Below are 16633 nucleotides of genomic sequence, written 5' to 3'. Positions count from 1 at the left end.
TGCGGGATGCTCCACTCCTGAATCCCACCCTTGCTAGGGCAAAATCCAATATCGTGGCCACATTTAGTGAATATCTAATGGGCCGAGCCAGGAACGTTTCTGAACTTTGGGATGCTTGAAGCCCAGGCCGAGATTTCCTGACACGGGGCCGTCTCCACCTGCATGGTCAGTGCCGCAGCAACACCGAGCACTGTTGCCCTGGGTTTTACCAGACAGCCACGTTCTCTTCTGTCCCCCTCCCCAGCACTTGGCCCCTTGCTACATATCATGATTATGCTGGCTTTCAACTGCATTCAGCTTTCGCAGCCTGCCCCGCGAGCACGCAGCTTGGTCTAAAATGCACGAGGCAGTCCCAAATCCTCTCCTCTGTGGCTAATAGCCTTGTTACTCCAGGAAGACATTAAGTTACAGCTTTTCCCTCGTTCCCTCACGCATGCATGTGCTGGGATCGACTGCTGTCTCTCCAGAGCTGTGTAGTGCACCCTTTTTATTAGTATAGGCTAAGCGGCTCATGGAGCAAAGGGGGAATCATTTTTCTCTTGTGTCCTGAGGCCGATCGCTTAATTTTTAACCAGAAATCAGGGCTGGGTGGGAGACGCAATGTTTTCTGCCAGGCAGTTGTGGGGCAGGGGTGGGACACACGCACCAAACCAAACCCTGTAGGTGAAAAAGCAAGAATCTCAGCTGCTTCTTTCCCTCCGTGCCCTGTATTTTATCAGTTAAAAGCCAAACAGGAGCTCATTCTCCGTCCCCCGCCTCCATATCTTATGTCACAAGGGAGGAGCCGATGGATTCTGCACAGACAGACCAAGAGCAGCCCCCTTGGGTGTGGACAGCTCTGGCTTGGACTCAGGATTTGCAGCCCAGGTTCAGGGCGGGAAGGTGTCTTCTTGCTTGTCGGGAGCGGTTTGGGCTCCTACAGGTAACAAACCCCACACAAGAGCCAAGGCAGGTCCATCAGTTCCCTTGGAGTTTCCTCCTGGCAGCTCAGAGTGGCCCAGAAACTCCTAAGGAGCCCTGGGGAGAAAGGGGCTGGGGGATGTCAGAGCGGGGAAGGACAAGCAGGCTTGGCATGAGGCAAGGAGCCCAGCGTCCTGGTCCTGGCAGGTTGGGAACAGCATCCCTCTGGCACTGGTGAGGGTCCCAAACGCCATCTGGAAGGAGCAGACGGCTCTGCCTTTTGTGGGGCCACGTTGCTGTATGGAGTCCAGTAACCTACACAACACAATGGTGGGGAATGGGGTTGTCTTGGAAAGCCGGGAGTTGAGTTCACCTTCCAAGACGAGCTGCAGCTGGAAGGGGCTGGGACAGGTCCCCAAGCTGAGGGACAGCTTTGCCTGCCCCAAAAGGGTGCAGGACGGAGGGGTTGTTGCCCAGAGTTTCTCCAGCCTGAGGTTTAAGCGTCACTGGAGCTTTCCTCACCGCTCCCACGAGTCCCCATCGCAGCTCACGGGGCCACGCTCCAGTCTCGGCCAGGCTGGTGTCTCGCCGCGGCCTTGAGTGATGCTGCACCCGCTTTTATCTAGGCTCAGCTCCCCTCAGCCCGGCGAGCTCCCACCACAGCGGTCAAGGCTTCAGAAAAGGTCTGCACGTACCTCTCTGTGAGTGTACATGTGTGCGAGAGAGCGCTGCAGTGTGCCAGTATGCCTTCTGTCACGCTTAAGCTGAGGCAAAGCAGCTCAGATGAAGCAAAGATCAAGTGAATCCCAAATCTTTTCTGCAATAACCTACGGTGTTAATTTCAGTTGAGCTCCCTAGTGAAAGATCTGAATAGTTGATGTCCTCTTTGTGCTTCTGCTTGATTTTCTTTCTCTCTCTTTTTTTTTTGTTTTATTCAAGGATTGCGGAGAAAGGAACAGAAGTGTTGAGGTCCCCCCCAACCCTGCCCCTTCTCTTCTTAATGTAAAGCTATGCAAAGCCCAGAGCCTTCCTTCAGCTGCTCAGCCCAAATCCTGCACAGGGCTGGGGAAAGGACCCTGTAACCACCCACCCACCCTAGCACCCTCTACTACTTTGCCGCCTGCTGTGAGATGGGTGCTGGAGCCAACAGGAGCTGCTGATGGGACAGTGACCTGGCTGGAGACAGGAAACCATCCCCTGGGGAAGGCGGCCACTTGACTCTCCTCCTCTGCCTCACCTCTTTGAGCACTTGCTCCCCACACTTCCTTCCCGGTTGAGACTTCAATGCAGAGCCAGCGGGACACTGTGGCTACAGGGGGCTCGGTGACGTGGCCCACGACGTGCATGGCTCTCTAGGGCGCACTGGGGCAGGGTTTCACGGCGTCTTCGGCGATGACTGGGAAGAGCCGGGGATATTCATGCATGGGGCAGCTCTCCTTCTGCCTGCTCCTGAGTGCCTGCGGCTGGTGGTGCAACCCGGCCAGCTCAGCCAAGCCCAAGGGCCAGGGGCATCCGCACATGAACTCCATCCGCATTGACGGGGACATCACCCTGGGAGGCCTCTTCCCTGTGCATGGCCGGGGCTCGGAGGGCAAAGCCTGTGGCGAACTGAAGAAGGAGAAGGGCATCCACCGTCTGGAGGCCATGCTCTTTGCCCTGGACCGCATCAACAATGACCCTGACCTTCTCCCCAACATCACTCTGGGGGCTCGCGTCCTGGACACCTGCTCCCGGGACACCCATGCCTTGGAGCAGTCGCTCACCTTTGTCCAGGCCTTAATTGAGAAGGACAGCACTGAGGTGCGGTGCATCAATGGCGGGCCCCCCATCATCACCAAGCCAGAGCGCGTGGTGGGTGTCATCGGGGCCTCTGGCAGCTCCGTTTCCATCATGGTGGCCAACATCCTGCGCTTGTTCAAGGTAAGTCCTCTGCCTTGTAGTTCCTCACCTCACTGCTGGAGGGAGCAGTTGCCCATCGCTATTCCAGCCTCTCCCTACCTCCTCGGTGCTCCTTGCTTTGGCTGTGTAGTGCGTGGTCTCCTTCCCAGGCATGGAGATCAAGGGAGGGGGGGAGCATGATGCCCTTGTGGGTGTTTGAAGCACCTTCCTGTCTCCTGGGGTCTTCCTTGCTCCCCGGCACTCTGCAGCAATCACCGCGTCTGCTGGAAGTCTCTTCCCTTTTTGCTGCTCCATGTGACAAAGCTGGAGGGATCGGATGCTTCTCGGGTCGCAGGTAGGGATGACCATGCAGATCTCTTGGTGGCTGAGAGGCATGAGCCAATGTGTCCGGGGTGCTGGGGCAGGAGTGCAGGGGTGAAGAGAATCAAGGGTGGTCCTGTTATGAAAGACGTTGATCGTGGACCTGAGCTGCTCTCTTTGGGGACGGGGTTGGTTATGGAGTGAGGACACAACCTGGCCTGGTTTGATCTCCCGCCAGTTTTGGAACAGGACAGGTGGTCTTGTGGGTGAGGCAGTAGGACACCTGGGTTCTGCCCTTGGCTCTGCCACTGATTTGCTGTGTGACCAGGGGCAAGTCCCATCCTCTCCTTGATGACACTGAATTTCCTCCGTGAGTCAATTGGGGCGGGGAGAGTTGTACTGGAAGGAGTTTCTCACGGTGAGGGCAATAGCCTGAGACTTGGCTTTCTGCTGTTGTCTTGCCTGCCATAGGCTCCACATGTGACCTCAGCAGAGGGCTCTTTCCATGCTCACTTCCTACCTGCTGGGAACTCTCCTTGATTGAGCTATTTATTCAGTTTTTCCAATGAAGGAATATCCAATTTTTTGGACAAAATTGAAACTTTCTCATGGGAAATATGGATTTATTTATTAATTTTTTTTGAAAAAGAAAAGAAAAAAAAGAAAAGGGCCCTTTCTGGCTGGAATGATTTTGGACAGACCCCCCTGCTGCCCAGATCTGATCTAATGTGTTGGCCAAGCTCAGGGTCCCTCTGGCTGAATGCTCAGTGTCTCCAGGCCTAGGGGCATTGCAGCTTCATTATGGAAGCAGCTGGTTTTGAGGCACTTCAGGTCTCATTAAACTCCTTGGTGTCTGAGAGGATGTGGTGCCAGGTGGCGGAGGAGGGAAGGGATAAGAAGGACCATGATGAGAAATGGAAGTGAAAGGGCAGTTTCCCAGCTCTGTTGCCTTGGGCGGCGATCTCGCCAGCTAAGCAGGAGTGTGCCTGGGTGATGCATGGGTGGGAGAGCCAAGGGAAACCGTGGGCATGGTTGGAAATGGGGTCAGCAGCCTACTCTGTGTCTGGGTCCCTTGTTCTGTCAGAATTCAATGAGGTGTCACCTCCCAGGGTGTCATAAAGGTGAAGCCCTGACCCCTGGTGATCATTTAAGGGGCACTTTTTGGAAGAGAAGGGGCCAGGCTACCAGTTGCTATTCTCTCTTCTGTTTCTTAGAGCCTGGTCAAGCCTCTAGCTGCAGTTTCAGGTTTAAGACATTGGCCCAGCCATTGGGCACCAGCCTGGGACCTGGGTGGCTGGGACCTGGGGTGGGTTCCAAGTGGATGTGTCATTTCTCCCTCCTCATCCCCACCGTCTTCTAGCCCAGGTGGAGAAACCCCATGGGCTCTGGCTGTGTGGGCTTTGTCTTCATTTGTGTAGTTTGCTGTCTTTCCCTTCACACTGGGCAATGGCTCCCAGGACATAGAGTGAGGGAAATCATATGCTGCGTACAGGGTCGACGCAAGGTCCCTTAGGGTTGGGGGTTTCCTGCAGTGGTCTTTAGCCTGTGCTCACATGGAAGAAAAAATCCCTGTGCTATCCCAAACATCCTCATGACCCTTTAGAGCAAACTCTGGAGTATCCCCCCCTGCAGCTTTGGTTGCATAGTAGGCATCAGCACCAGTCCAGCTCCCTGCCAAGAGCTTGGACAGAGGTTGCTGGAGCCTGCTGTTGTCTGGCAATGCCTCCAGCTGTGATATCACTGGCTGCATCCTCCTTGGCTCTCAGGTGCAGCGGTTGCCATCTCTGTAACCTTGCTTGAGAAGCCAGGGTGGCTGGGCAATGCCCAGGATGCTGAAGCTACCCCAGCTGAGGTCTCTGGCTGCCAGAGGTCCAGCTGTACTCCTCCCCTCTTGCTAGCAGTGGGTTTAACCCCTGGAGTGCCAGGTGCTCAGCAGGGAAGCAAGAAATGGGCTGCAAGTAACACAGCAGTGGAAGCCGGAGTCTCATCCCATTTTGGTCCCTTTCTCTGCCGTTAAACACCACGCAAATTCTGGCTCTCTTGCGATCAGTTGGTTACTATGTCTGTACAATGCTGCCCTTTAATGGCTACGATCAGGTGGCTTGTATATGCGTCCTAGTCCTGTAATGCTACTGGCGATTCTTCTTTAGCTCCAGTAGCAGAGGCATGCCCTTCAAGAGCAGTGGATCAGAGATCTTCAGCAAAGTGGCCACAGCAAGGGAGCGGTCATGAAGATCCTTGTTGATGAGTTGTGTTGTGCTGCACAGTAAAGAAGAGCTTGTGCTGATTTGAAATCCTGCTGTTTGGCAGCACGGCTTATCCCGACTCGCCTTCTACTCTCCTTCCCACCCTGCTGCTTGCTTGCAGCCAGATCTCCTAACTCAGCACGTGGGAGCCTGGCTAGTGAATGAATGGGAGATCTCCAAGAGAATTCCCCTTGGCATTGGGAAAGGAACCGTGGCACTGAGGTGTGCTGAGATGGTGGCAGGGCCAGCTGTTGGATGACAGATAAGACCCCTCCCCTCCCCTCCCCTCTCCTGAGTTCTTTATAGAAACCCAAACCTCTGCCCCTTTTCATAAAAGCATGTGTGTTAACACCCAGGGTTAAATTCCAACCCAGGTGGCCTTTCTTTGGTCTTTCAGCTCTCATCCAGGAGAGACAGGCTTTCTAATGCAAATAGGCTTTGTCATAGCAACAAACCTAGGAGTTGCTTGCATGGCTCCTTGTTCTGCGTGGTTTCTAAGAGTTTTGGTGGGCAGTTTAATTTTTTTGTTTCATCCACTCAGCCCTCTTAGTCATGCATTCATTCCACGAAGGTCATTGGCAGCATTTTAAAAACAATATACCGATCCACCGAGCTCTCACAATGGCTGCTTGGCAGATGCAGGCACTTTGTAAAGATCATCACCTCTCCTATGAGGCAGGAAGCCTGTATAAAGCTTGTTTCCCTGTGGCAGGATGCATGATCCTAGTGTTTGCCTTGTGCATTATGGGATTTGTTGTTCTAGACCAGTGGTTTTAGACCTTTTTAAAACTTGAGACCCCTTGGAAAATGCCAGCTCTTTGTTCTTTGTCTGCAGAAGTTCTTTGGCTGCAGGAAAATAGCAGGGCAATTCTTCCATTGCAAAGAACTGAGGGATACCACAGCAGGGCAGAATGGTTTTGTCTCTATGGATTCCTACTTGAAATCGCTGGGTTTATCTTGTGAATCCTGTTGGCAGATCTAACATTGCGTGATACCCTTGAAAGGATCTAGGCACCTGGTTGAGCATCTCTGTTATAGACACAGCATCAGTGTATGACAAAGGATGGTCTGAGCCCAGAAGAGGGCCTAGATGTCATAAAGACAGGTAGTAAGTAAGCGTTGTACTTAGTAGAGGGCGTAGGGGAGAGGAAGGCAAGAGCAATAAGAACATGTCGTTGCTGAGAGTGGCTGCATAGACTAAAGGTACCTCTACATGCAGTGACTGCAGCTTGTGGAGAGTTACATGGCCAAGCTTTCAACTTTCCGACTTGGGTGTGATTGGCAGTGTAGCTGCAGCAACATGGAACTTGGCAGGGGTTTCAAAACGCACCCCAAAAGCTGCGAGAGACCCATGCTGACAGAATTAAGATTGGAAGTTCAGCCTACATTCTGACTTTTCTTAACCCCCAGGTATTTGGTCTTGCAAAGTTCTTTTACCAGGTTTGTTGTATGTGATTTTCTTTGTATAACTGTAGACCCAGTGTTTGAGACACTGTGTGCGTGCACGTACACATAATGTGACACTGGTGGTACCCCAGGGAGCTCACTGCCTAAACAGACTAGGCAGAAGAAGGGCGAGTGGCAGGAAGGATTATCATCTCCACTTCACAGAAGGGGAGCAGTGGCTGGGAGGGATGGAGAGATGTGCCCAGGGACGCAGGCAGTCTGCGGCTGGGCTTGGGGAAGGCTCCTGAGTTCGAATCCAGTATGTCAGTCTCAAGGCCATCCTTTTCCTCTCTCTCCCCGCAGTGACTCCAAGTGGTGACAAATGGTTTTATGCGGGCCCCTGATTCTCCTATTTGGGAAACATAGCCTCGTAATCCTTCCTCATCTGTCATGTTTGTGATAAGGGGTGATATGCTGAGGAATCTCCCTCCACGTGGTTGTCATTCATAGACTAATGCTCTCAACTTATCTGCTTTCAAACAGCTAATACAGCGCGCACGGCAGTATTTAAATATATATCATCATGACACCAGTTATTGTGGATGATTGGATAATGGGGATATGGATTATATACCCAAAGCATGAGATCACATCTCCACTTTAATTCCTGCAGAGTGGAATGACTGCCATTGCTTGACATATTTATCGTTAAGAGAACAGAGGCAGCTATCCGCTAGACAGAGCTGCGGTAGGGAGCCCATTGGCAGGGCTGACTCCATGCTATGTGGGTTTGTTCTGTACTCTGGTTCCTGGAACTTGCAGCATCTGATCACATCATGGGGAAGATATGCAAGGCTTGAATTGCCCAAGGGGCACATGAAGTAATGCAGCCGGCTAATGCTTCTTGGAACAGCTGCAGCTTTGCTGGGGCTTACACGCACGCATTGTGTTGGGAAGGCGGGCTGTAGACATGGCGTTTTCTCTGGATGCTGAAACGGTGAGGTCAAGGGTGATATTTTGGCTCTGCTTGGCCTTGGTTTGTCCCTCTGATGACAGGCCAGGTATGGATGAGCCAATCCATTTCTCTGGATCAATACTCCCACTTGGAAATGATAGTTCCCTTGCATCTTTTAAGTGTGTCCTGCCCTCTTCCTCCACCTTTTTAGAAGACTGTTAGCCACTGCCCAGTTGACTCTGCTCCCTGCTGCTGTGTGTTATGCATTTGCTGCGAATCTCTGTATCTGCCAGTCATTCATTACCTCCATTTATCTGGACTGAGGGTGGTTTTCTTGTTAATGTAATGGGTGTGATGTCAGGACCCCTGGCTTTTATGCCTCGTTCAGCCTTGAATCCTCAGTGTGATCAAGGAGAGTCATGTGGCTTTTCTGAGCCTTGGTCTCCCCATATTTAAAATGAGGGTGTTGTTTTCCTTGGGGCTGCGTGGTTTAGAGGACAGAGCATTTGACTGGGACTCGGGACACCTGCTCCTAGCTGTGTGTCCCTGGCTTGCTGGATAATTGTGAGCAGCTCACTCTGCTTCTCCATTTTCCCATGTGCAAAATGGGTGTGGATGGGATAGGCTTTTATAAAATGGGTAGCGACCAACTGCTGAGAAGAGCTACCTATGAGCTAAGTGGGCTCATTACCTTGTCCATTTGGATGTACAGTGCCTAGTGTAACAAGGGAAGACCAGCATTTTGGTACTGCCAGGCACTACTATAATACAAGTATAAGCCAGCAGTGTGTCCTCGTTGCCAAGAAGACTAATGGCATACTGGGCTGCATTAGGAGCATTTCCAGCAGATCGAGGGAAGTGATTCTTCCCCTGTATTTAGCACTGGTGAGGCCAAATCTGGAGTACTGTCTAGTTTTGGGCCCCACACTACAGAAAGGATGTGGACAAATTGGAGAGAGTCCAGCGGAGGGCAATGAAAATATTTCAGGGGCTGGGCCACATGACTTGTGAGGAGAGGCTGAGGGAACTGGCCTTATTTAGTCTGCAGAAGAGAAGACCGAGGGGGGATTGAATAGCAGCCTTCAACTCCCTGCAGGATAGTTGCAAAGATGATGGAGCTGGACTGTTCTCAGTGGGGGCAGGTGAGAGAACAAGAAGCAATGAGCTCATGTTGCAGCAGGGGAAGTTCAGGTTGGATATTAGGAAAAACTCTCTCACTAGGAGGATAGTAAAACATTGGAACAGGGTACCCAGGGAGGTTGTGGACTCTCCATCCTTGAAGGTTATTAAGACCTGGCTAGACAAAACTTTGGCTGGGATGATGTAGTTGGGGCTGGTCCTGCTTTGAGCAGGGGGTTGGACTAGATGTGATCTCCTGAGGTCCCTTCAACCCTCATTTTCATTGATTCTAAGTAATAATGAAACATCCTGAATCTTCTTGTTTTCTTTTAGATGAATGGGCCCAGGTCTAATGGAAAGGTTTGTTTCCTTTTCCCTCCCCCTCCTCCCTTTAAACCGGATATAACTCTAAGGAGTTTTGTGATTTACTTTTGTCTTACTGAGCATTTATTTAAATGGGGTAATGTCTCGGGGCTTGAAAGTGTGTTTGCACGAGAGGCCCCTCAGCAGCAAATGGCAGCGATGCAAGGATGTGCACAGATAAATGCAAATAAAATTCAAATGTACAAGCAGCTGCAGTAGCATATTCATAAGCAGAAGCCAAGGGCCAGGAGCAAATTCTTTGCCCAAGGTGTTGGATTCTCAGCTTTGGGTCCCACTGTCTGTGTCCTTTTCCCAGCATCTTGAATTCACTGTTTTGTTTTTTTTCCCCCTTTTTCTTTCCACCCCCTTTCTTACCTTCCTTTTGCCTAAGCTGCAACAAAATATGCACTCTCCTGAGAGAGTTGGTGGCTGTTAGCTAAGGCAGGGAAACAGATCGCTGATGGAGTTTGATTTTCCTGGGTCCCTTTTTAAAACGCGTTAATGTTCCAGGCAATGTGCGGGAGGGCTATTCAATAATTAAAATCATATAAATTAGAGGGAACGGGAGGAACTTAAAAGCCATTTGGTGCAACAAAAAAGATTGAATGCATTCACTTCAGCAAGGAATCAGGAAGGAGGGAGGAGGCAGGAGAGAGAAACGTGGAGGAGAGGGGCAAATGGGCTTTTATTTATTTATTTGGTTGTATTATTATTATTATTATTATTTTAAGGGTTTAATTTGGACCTCAGTCCATTTTGCTTTTTTAGAAAGAGCAGCCTGCCATGTCTGTAGGAAGGATGCATCTCAGCTCTGAGGCCCTCTCCTTCCCTGCGGTATTTCTATACCATCATCTCAGGATGTGGGTACTCCATAGCCTTTCTCCAGCTCTGCTTGTTAGGCAGGGGAATGTGGTTGTTCCCATCGCACAAGTGCGGCTGGCGCATAGGGAGACAATGTGGTTTGCATACGTGGAGCCTTACACACGGTCACAGATGGAGCCTGGGGTAGAGGAGAGAATTGAACTTGGGGACCTGGTCCTCAGCCCCTTGTTTTCAGAGGAAATTTAGACCAGCTGTACCAGCACAGTATTGCACCTCACCTGCATAGCCTCCCTTGCTCTTATCCAAGATTGGCTTTTTTCATTTGGGCTTGATCTTCTTATTAAGCAGTATAACCTGAAGTTGAAGACAGGCACTCTTACCCCTAACAACTGGGGATTCAATTGGTTTAACTTTGTTGCTTTAAACTAACACCCTACATGATAGAAAAAAAAAGTCTTTTCCTGGTAGACAAGGCCTAACTAAGGCTTCTGGTTTGCTTGGCCAGACCCTCCAGGAGGGCAAGTGATGGGTAACCTGCCCCTGTGGGACTTCTTCTCTTGCAGACTCCAAAGAATTGGATCCTTCCTGTTAGCTATTGCCAATTCATTGACGTTCCAGGAGGGGAGGTTGTCCCTGGCACCTATAGGGTCCTCTCAAAGCTCTTGGTTATCTTCATCTTTCCCTCTTCTGACTGTAGATCACCTGGTTAGTGATCTAAACTTTCCGTCTTTATTTGGACTCCTGCTCAGCTGCCTGGCCTCCCTATTCTCTTACGGTAACAAGTCCCACCAGTTGATTGAGCATTGGGCAAAACCTCTCTTTCCTTCCATCATTTTGAATCTTCCAACTTGGATGTCACGGATTCACAGAAGTTGGAAGGGACCTCGTGAGATAATCGGGTCCAGCCCCCCTGCTCTGGGCAGGAAAGACTGCTGGGGTCAACTTTGCTGCTAAATAACCCTTGTTCTCTCCACCTTGGATGTACACCCTTCTACTCTGTCCATGCATTGCATACCCAATCTCCCCATTGTTCAGCACTGCCGGCGAGTGCATTGTGATATAATATTATGGGCTCAATACTGACTGAGTCTCAGCATTTCTACTTCTATTGTTTCAGCACCAGTGTGGGTAGAGATCATGAGTCAGTAGCAAAAATGGTGCAAACAGTGCTCCCTTGACTGTCCCGCAATACACTGCTGAGGCAGCCTCTCTGGTTTCATTTCTGATCTCCAGTATACAGGAATGAGGTAAGCTAGAAATCACTCTCCTGGTCTTACATATCCAAACTTCCTGCAGGGAGAGATGCTGGGGAAGGTTTTCACCGAGAGGAGCCGCGAGATGCTGCTAATACTCGCTTGCTTTGCCGGGATCCGCTTGCAGCTTGTGATGAGAGCTGGGCAATTTATGCAGATGTACAAATTTTGCCGAAGAAGCAATTGACTGAAAATAAACGGAAAAGGAAACTTGGGAGGAAGGAAAAAAAAAACAGAGAGAGAGAGAGGGGAAAATAAAAGCTTCTAAATAGAACTGTAAAACCAATAAACAAAGCCTAATTATTGGACCGCTAAAAGCAAGATCTTAAGGAGGCAACTTCCTCCTTTTGTTCCGGGGAGAGTCTTTTGTGGTGGTTTAATTAAAAGGAAGTGTTTGCTTTTGTTTGCTGTGGAATTTGAGCAGTCAGGTCTCTGCTGGCAAGCGTGTCCTAGCCTTGCCCGGCACTTGGAACGAGTGGGCTGCGGAGAAGCTGAGTGGATTATCTCTGGCGATTCCCCTGCGGGCGCGGGGAGGGCAGGGATGGAAGCTGGCGCTGGAAATGATCAGAGAGGGCATAACCCTGAAGGAAAGGAGTTGCGAAAGGAAAGGATGGCATTGGGCATGGTCATCTAGATCAGCGGTTGACATGGTTTCATGAGCTGTGGGCCAAGCAATTCAACTTGGGTCCAAGTTGGGAGCACCACCTCCAACCTGGGTGCTGCTGCTACTTTTCCCCAGCCCTGGGCTGGAGCATGGGCAAAGCCCCTTCATGTCACCAAAATGCTCCTGAACCTCCCCTCTCCCCCAACCTATGGGCCAGATATAATGGCTCCAGAGACCAGATCCAGTCCTTAAGCTGTAGACTGCCAACCCTGTGAATCTCCAACCCTGCAGGCTGCTCTGTGTGTTCTGCAGTGCACCTCGGCTCTTTCCTGCCTGCAAAATCCAGGACTGTGCTGCAGGCGTGGCATATACCGTGTAGCCCACCTTTGTACTGACCAGCTGTCTGTACATACAGGTATCGAGCCCTCTGGCAGCACTGAGTATGTGGGCCCTGCTGTCTGCTGCCCTCCGTGGAGCTCTGCATAGTTGTAGTCCTGGGGACCAGAGGCCAAGCCCACTAATCCAGTCTGTAGCCCTGCAATGCTGTGGATCTCTTAACATCTTAAAGTTGTGTGTTTTTGCCACTGAGACGTCTCTGCTTCCAGGCCTCCCTCATCGTCAAAGCCAAGGGCAGGTGTTGAGCACTTCAACCCCAACTGGAGGACAGTAGGACTGGATGAGGACCAGATGTCCTGCACTTATCCCAAACCCTATCGCTGAATTCTCCTTGTCACCAGTCTCCAGGCTTCTCCTCCCCACTACAGTCTCTCCAAGGCTGGCGGAGAGCATCTTGGGAAGGTCCGTGTCCTGACTTAGGTTAAGTTGAGCAAACGGGCTGCTTGCTTGTGGGCATCGCTGTTGATCCCAGAAAACCTGGCTGCTGCATCAGGTTTCCTTGAGGTCCAGCAGACTGGTCCCTGGGTGCTCCATTAGGGAGCCTGGAGGAGGGCAGGTGTGGGTGGGCATGGAGCGTAAGCTTTATTTGCCTCCTGGGCATATGCTTGTGTGAACGTGGCTGCTGTTGCTGCTGGATTTCATCAGAGTTAAACTGTCTGTGGACTGCTGTATCTACTGCTGTCGGGGAGGAGCTGAAGCTGTTTGAAATGCTTTCAGCGGGAACCAGACTGGGCTTTCTTCAACAAGGATTGTCATAGGAGCAGGTTTTATGCCCTAAAACACTGGGATCTGAGATCAAGTTGCTTCCTTCTCTCAATTCTTGTGTTGGTCACTCCCTTATCTTGCCTTCTCTCTAAGGCATTGCAAGCAGGACCACATTAAGCCTCAGTTCCCCCTTCTTTGTGGGTTATGTTGGGGTTGGTGTCTCCACTGTGAAAACAGGAACCCTGAAGGTATAGAGCAGTCAGAGTCCCGCAGATCTCAATCTCTGGGGCTGCTCCCATGAGCACTGAGCTAGTTGTGACATGCCCAGAGTCATACAGGGTGTTGGGCAGACAGGGGAATCGAACCCAGCTGTCCTACTTTTGCTCTCCAACTCCATAATGTCTCCTTGTTACTCTCCCTCTAACAAACAGAGGTCTAGAAGGAGCTTCTCTCCCATCATCCATGGTACAGTAGAACTCGATGCAGTCGGTTGGGTTCATTGTTTCAGGGGTTCACGTCTTGCTATAGAAGGAGGTACTGGGTAGAGTCCCCATCTTGACGGACGCTAGTAGTCTCATCCTCCTAACATCCTCTCTCTCCTAGCTAGGGATAAGGGAATCAGGAGCTGGCCTGACCTCAAGAGTTCAACTCATTCCCCTAATATTTCTGCATAAGTCTGTGCTGCCTGCATTGATGTAGCAGCAAGAAGGCACCAGTAAGAGTCTGTGACTGGGAGAGCTCAGTCCCAGTTCTATCTGCCTCCGCGATCCTGACAGTTGGGATGAAGCTCTGGGGTATTTTTTGTTCAGATTTGTACCTCGCTTATCACTATGGAAACAGAGTACCTTTTAGTGGGAGAATGTTCCTTGTTACAACAATCTCCTATACGGCCACTAATGCGCTTGGGGTCTTGCTCCATACTGTGGTTGTAGACGCTCCTGTGGCTGAGCAGGTGTAACCAGCGTAACACCAAGACGCTGGTGGTGTTTTAAAAAGAGCTGCCCTTTTGGACGTGGTCCACATGGCTGGTGTTGTATGGGGGTGGCAAGGTGCAGAAGGAGACTTTTCTATTGGCTGAGGTTCACCCCACAATTGCACCTTGTAGGATGTTTCTTGTGTGTCTAGACCTGTTCAGCCAAGTGCCACTGTCCTGGCAATCGATCTGAAGAGCCCACAGATTCTGGGCAGAATTGCGCACTTGATCTAGGTCTGGGGCAGTGCAGCCCCTGGGTGTTGACCAATGCGTCCTGTTGCTTGCAGTTAGTTGAGCTTGCTTTTCTTGTCGCCAACCGCAGCTGCACTTCGTTACTGGGGACCTGGGTTATATTGGCATTTGAATGCACGGCATTGTCTTTCATCTCCTCTTCCTTTATTTCATTTTAGAGGCACTGTTGCAAGCTCCTTTGATGGCAGAGCTAATGCCCTCCAGGGGTTCCTCCAGTCACGTCTTTCCTTTCAGGCACATCTGGCCCAGCGTATGTTGTTCCACTCTGTGGAAATGCAGCTCATAGAGGACTCCTCTTCTCTGCTCAGCACTCTCAACCCATGCTCCTTCCCACACTGAGCAGAGACTGTCCTCGGGTACTTGGCTGCTGGAAGGGCATGTCTGTGCTGGGCTTGGCCATGAGTCCGAGCTGTCAAGAGCCGTGCACCCACCTGTTCCCACTTCTGTGCCCCTGACCAAGCAGCAGACCAGTGAGGCCACTCCAGGGTCATCACGGCAGCTGCTCTGAAGAGCACTGGAGATGGTGAGTAACCACAGAGGGATGCCCCAGAGCAGCCCGGCGTCTGTGAATGAGCAGGGTGTGCTCAGGAGTGGCCCCGCCGGGCCCACGCTGCTGCCATGGTGTCAACATGCCTTCAGTGGAGATGTCTACTTTTATGTCAATCAATCTTTTCCTTCCCCGTGGGTCACTTGGGGCTACTCCCTTCTCTCTTGAGCAGCATTCCCAGCAAAACCACAGCCTGATGGACTTAGGATGCAGTTTGTGGTTTAAGATGTTGGGATATTGGCCCCTTTGTTGGCATAATTACTTCCTGCAAAAAAACCCCCAAAACCAAACCTCTTGGTTTTACTGTGTAGTACATGCTTGGGTAGCTTTCTTTCCTGACAGGCTTCAGAATTACTTAGGATAATAATAATTAAAAAAAAAATTAGCCCCTCGGGGCCTGACTCAGATCTTACTCTACGGATATCTTAGCGGCTCCTCTTGATGCGTTGGTGTTAGACTTGTTGAACTGTTGTGCTGGAATGAAAAATGGGTTGGTCGTCAAACAGAATGACCTCTCTGCTAGAAATGGCCAGTTTTACTGGGCTTTTGGCAGCCTTTTTCTTTCCCTCCCCCCATCAGGATTTTTGCAATAGAAATTTTTTTGCCTGAAAACCCACTCTTTTTTCCCCTTCTTTTGCAGGGAGGTAGTAAACAAAACCACAAGATTTTTGCTTCTTGGTGGAATATTTATTTTGTTTCCTTCTTTTGACAAAAATCTTTGAATAACTTCAACAAAAAGAAAATCTTCTTTATTTTTTTTCCTGTCAAACCCCTCTCCAGAGCAAAACCAATTTCCCAGCCATCTCAGCTCAATTCAGATGTAGTCAGCAGGAGGGATTCCCAGCGATACCATCTCTGATAACCATTTGCACACAATGCCAACCCTTGCACCACCCTAGTTGGTGTCAGGAAGAACCTCCCTGTATAGGTGCTTTTCCACCATCAGCATCTTATTCCCAGTCTGAAACGGTTAGTACCAGCCACAGTTGGAAACAGGATATTAGGCCAGATGGATCATTGCTCTGATCCTGTCTGCAAATTCCTATATTCCTACAGTTCTTTGGATAATATCATTTTGTTCCTGGCACCTTTATTCCTCCAGCAACTGAGCTGTTATAGTGTAGCTAGACTATCATCTTTCTCTTTTCCCCTTACTGATCCTGGGAGTGCAGTGAAGAAATACGACCCATTTACCTTGACTGTCATCATTTTTGGTTATTCAGGTAACTGGTTCACAACGCTGACATGTTCAAATGAAAATAAGGCAAATTCCATTTCATGCCGCTATTGACCTTTCAGCGGTGGTGACTCTACTCAGCGCTTCAGCAAAGCATGTGGACTCCTGGGTAATGATATGCGCACTGCTGCCTTTTTCCATTTCTTGCAGGGACACATGTTCACGCCAGTAGTGAAGCCTGAAATGTGAATCCTGCCTTTGTTCTTGTAGTAAGACAAAACCCGGCGCAGCTCACCGCGGACGCAGGCGGCGGTATACAAGTGGCTGCTGCTGACATTTATATCCGTTACCCAGCAGAAGTCTCTCCGTTCTTCCCGATTCCCAAGCCGTGCATGCACCTAATGAAATACACCGTTAAAGCAACATACTGTGAGCACATAAATCATAGCTCGTTGTAATGGGTTTGGACGGAGGTGATTTGTTGTCATCATTCCAAAATGTCACGGCAGAAATGGCAGCAGTCAATCATGGGCTTTTGTGTTGCCTTCTGTTTTGCTAAGAGCTGGGTAATCTGTTTGCCACAGAGCGTTAGGTAGAGCCGGCGGCTTGCAGGCTTGCAGGACTCCTGGGCTCTCTTTCCGGCTCCATCGCTGGGCTGAAAAGTAAATAGGAAAGCGAGAAGAACTTTTTTCACCAGGCCTAGTTCTCTGTGAAAATTGTGCATTGTCCGTTTGGG

At 50.4% G+C, this 16633-nt stretch overlaps 1 protein-coding gene across 2 annotated transcripts in view; it reads left to right on the top strand.

The window, feature by feature from the left end:
• GRM4 (glutamate metabotropic receptor 4) overlaps positions 1-16633 on the top strand; it is a 219690-nt gene that overhangs the window by 46127 nt on the left and 156930 nt on the right. The window contains exon 1 of one of the 2 annotated variants that reach the window (XM_006025093.3): positions 2156-2820. The exons of the other annotated variant lie outside the window; for it this stretch is intronic. Coding sequence (XP_006025155.1) covers positions 2293-2820 — 528 coding nt within the window. The 5' untranslated portion in view covers positions 2156-2292. Of the gene's footprint in view, positions 1-2155; positions 2821-16633 lie in introns of those variants that run through there. 2 annotated transcript variants of the gene reach the window in all.

This window comes from Alligator sinensis, unplaced genomic scaffold (assembly GCF_000455745.1).
Source record: "Alligator sinensis unplaced genomic scaffold, ASM45574v1 scaffold872_2, whole genome shotgun sequence".
Classification (NCBI taxonomy): domain Eukaryota; kingdom Metazoa; phylum Chordata; order Crocodylia; family Alligatoridae; genus Alligator; species Alligator sinensis.
This window is presented reverse-complemented; position numbering and strand designations above follow the sequence as displayed.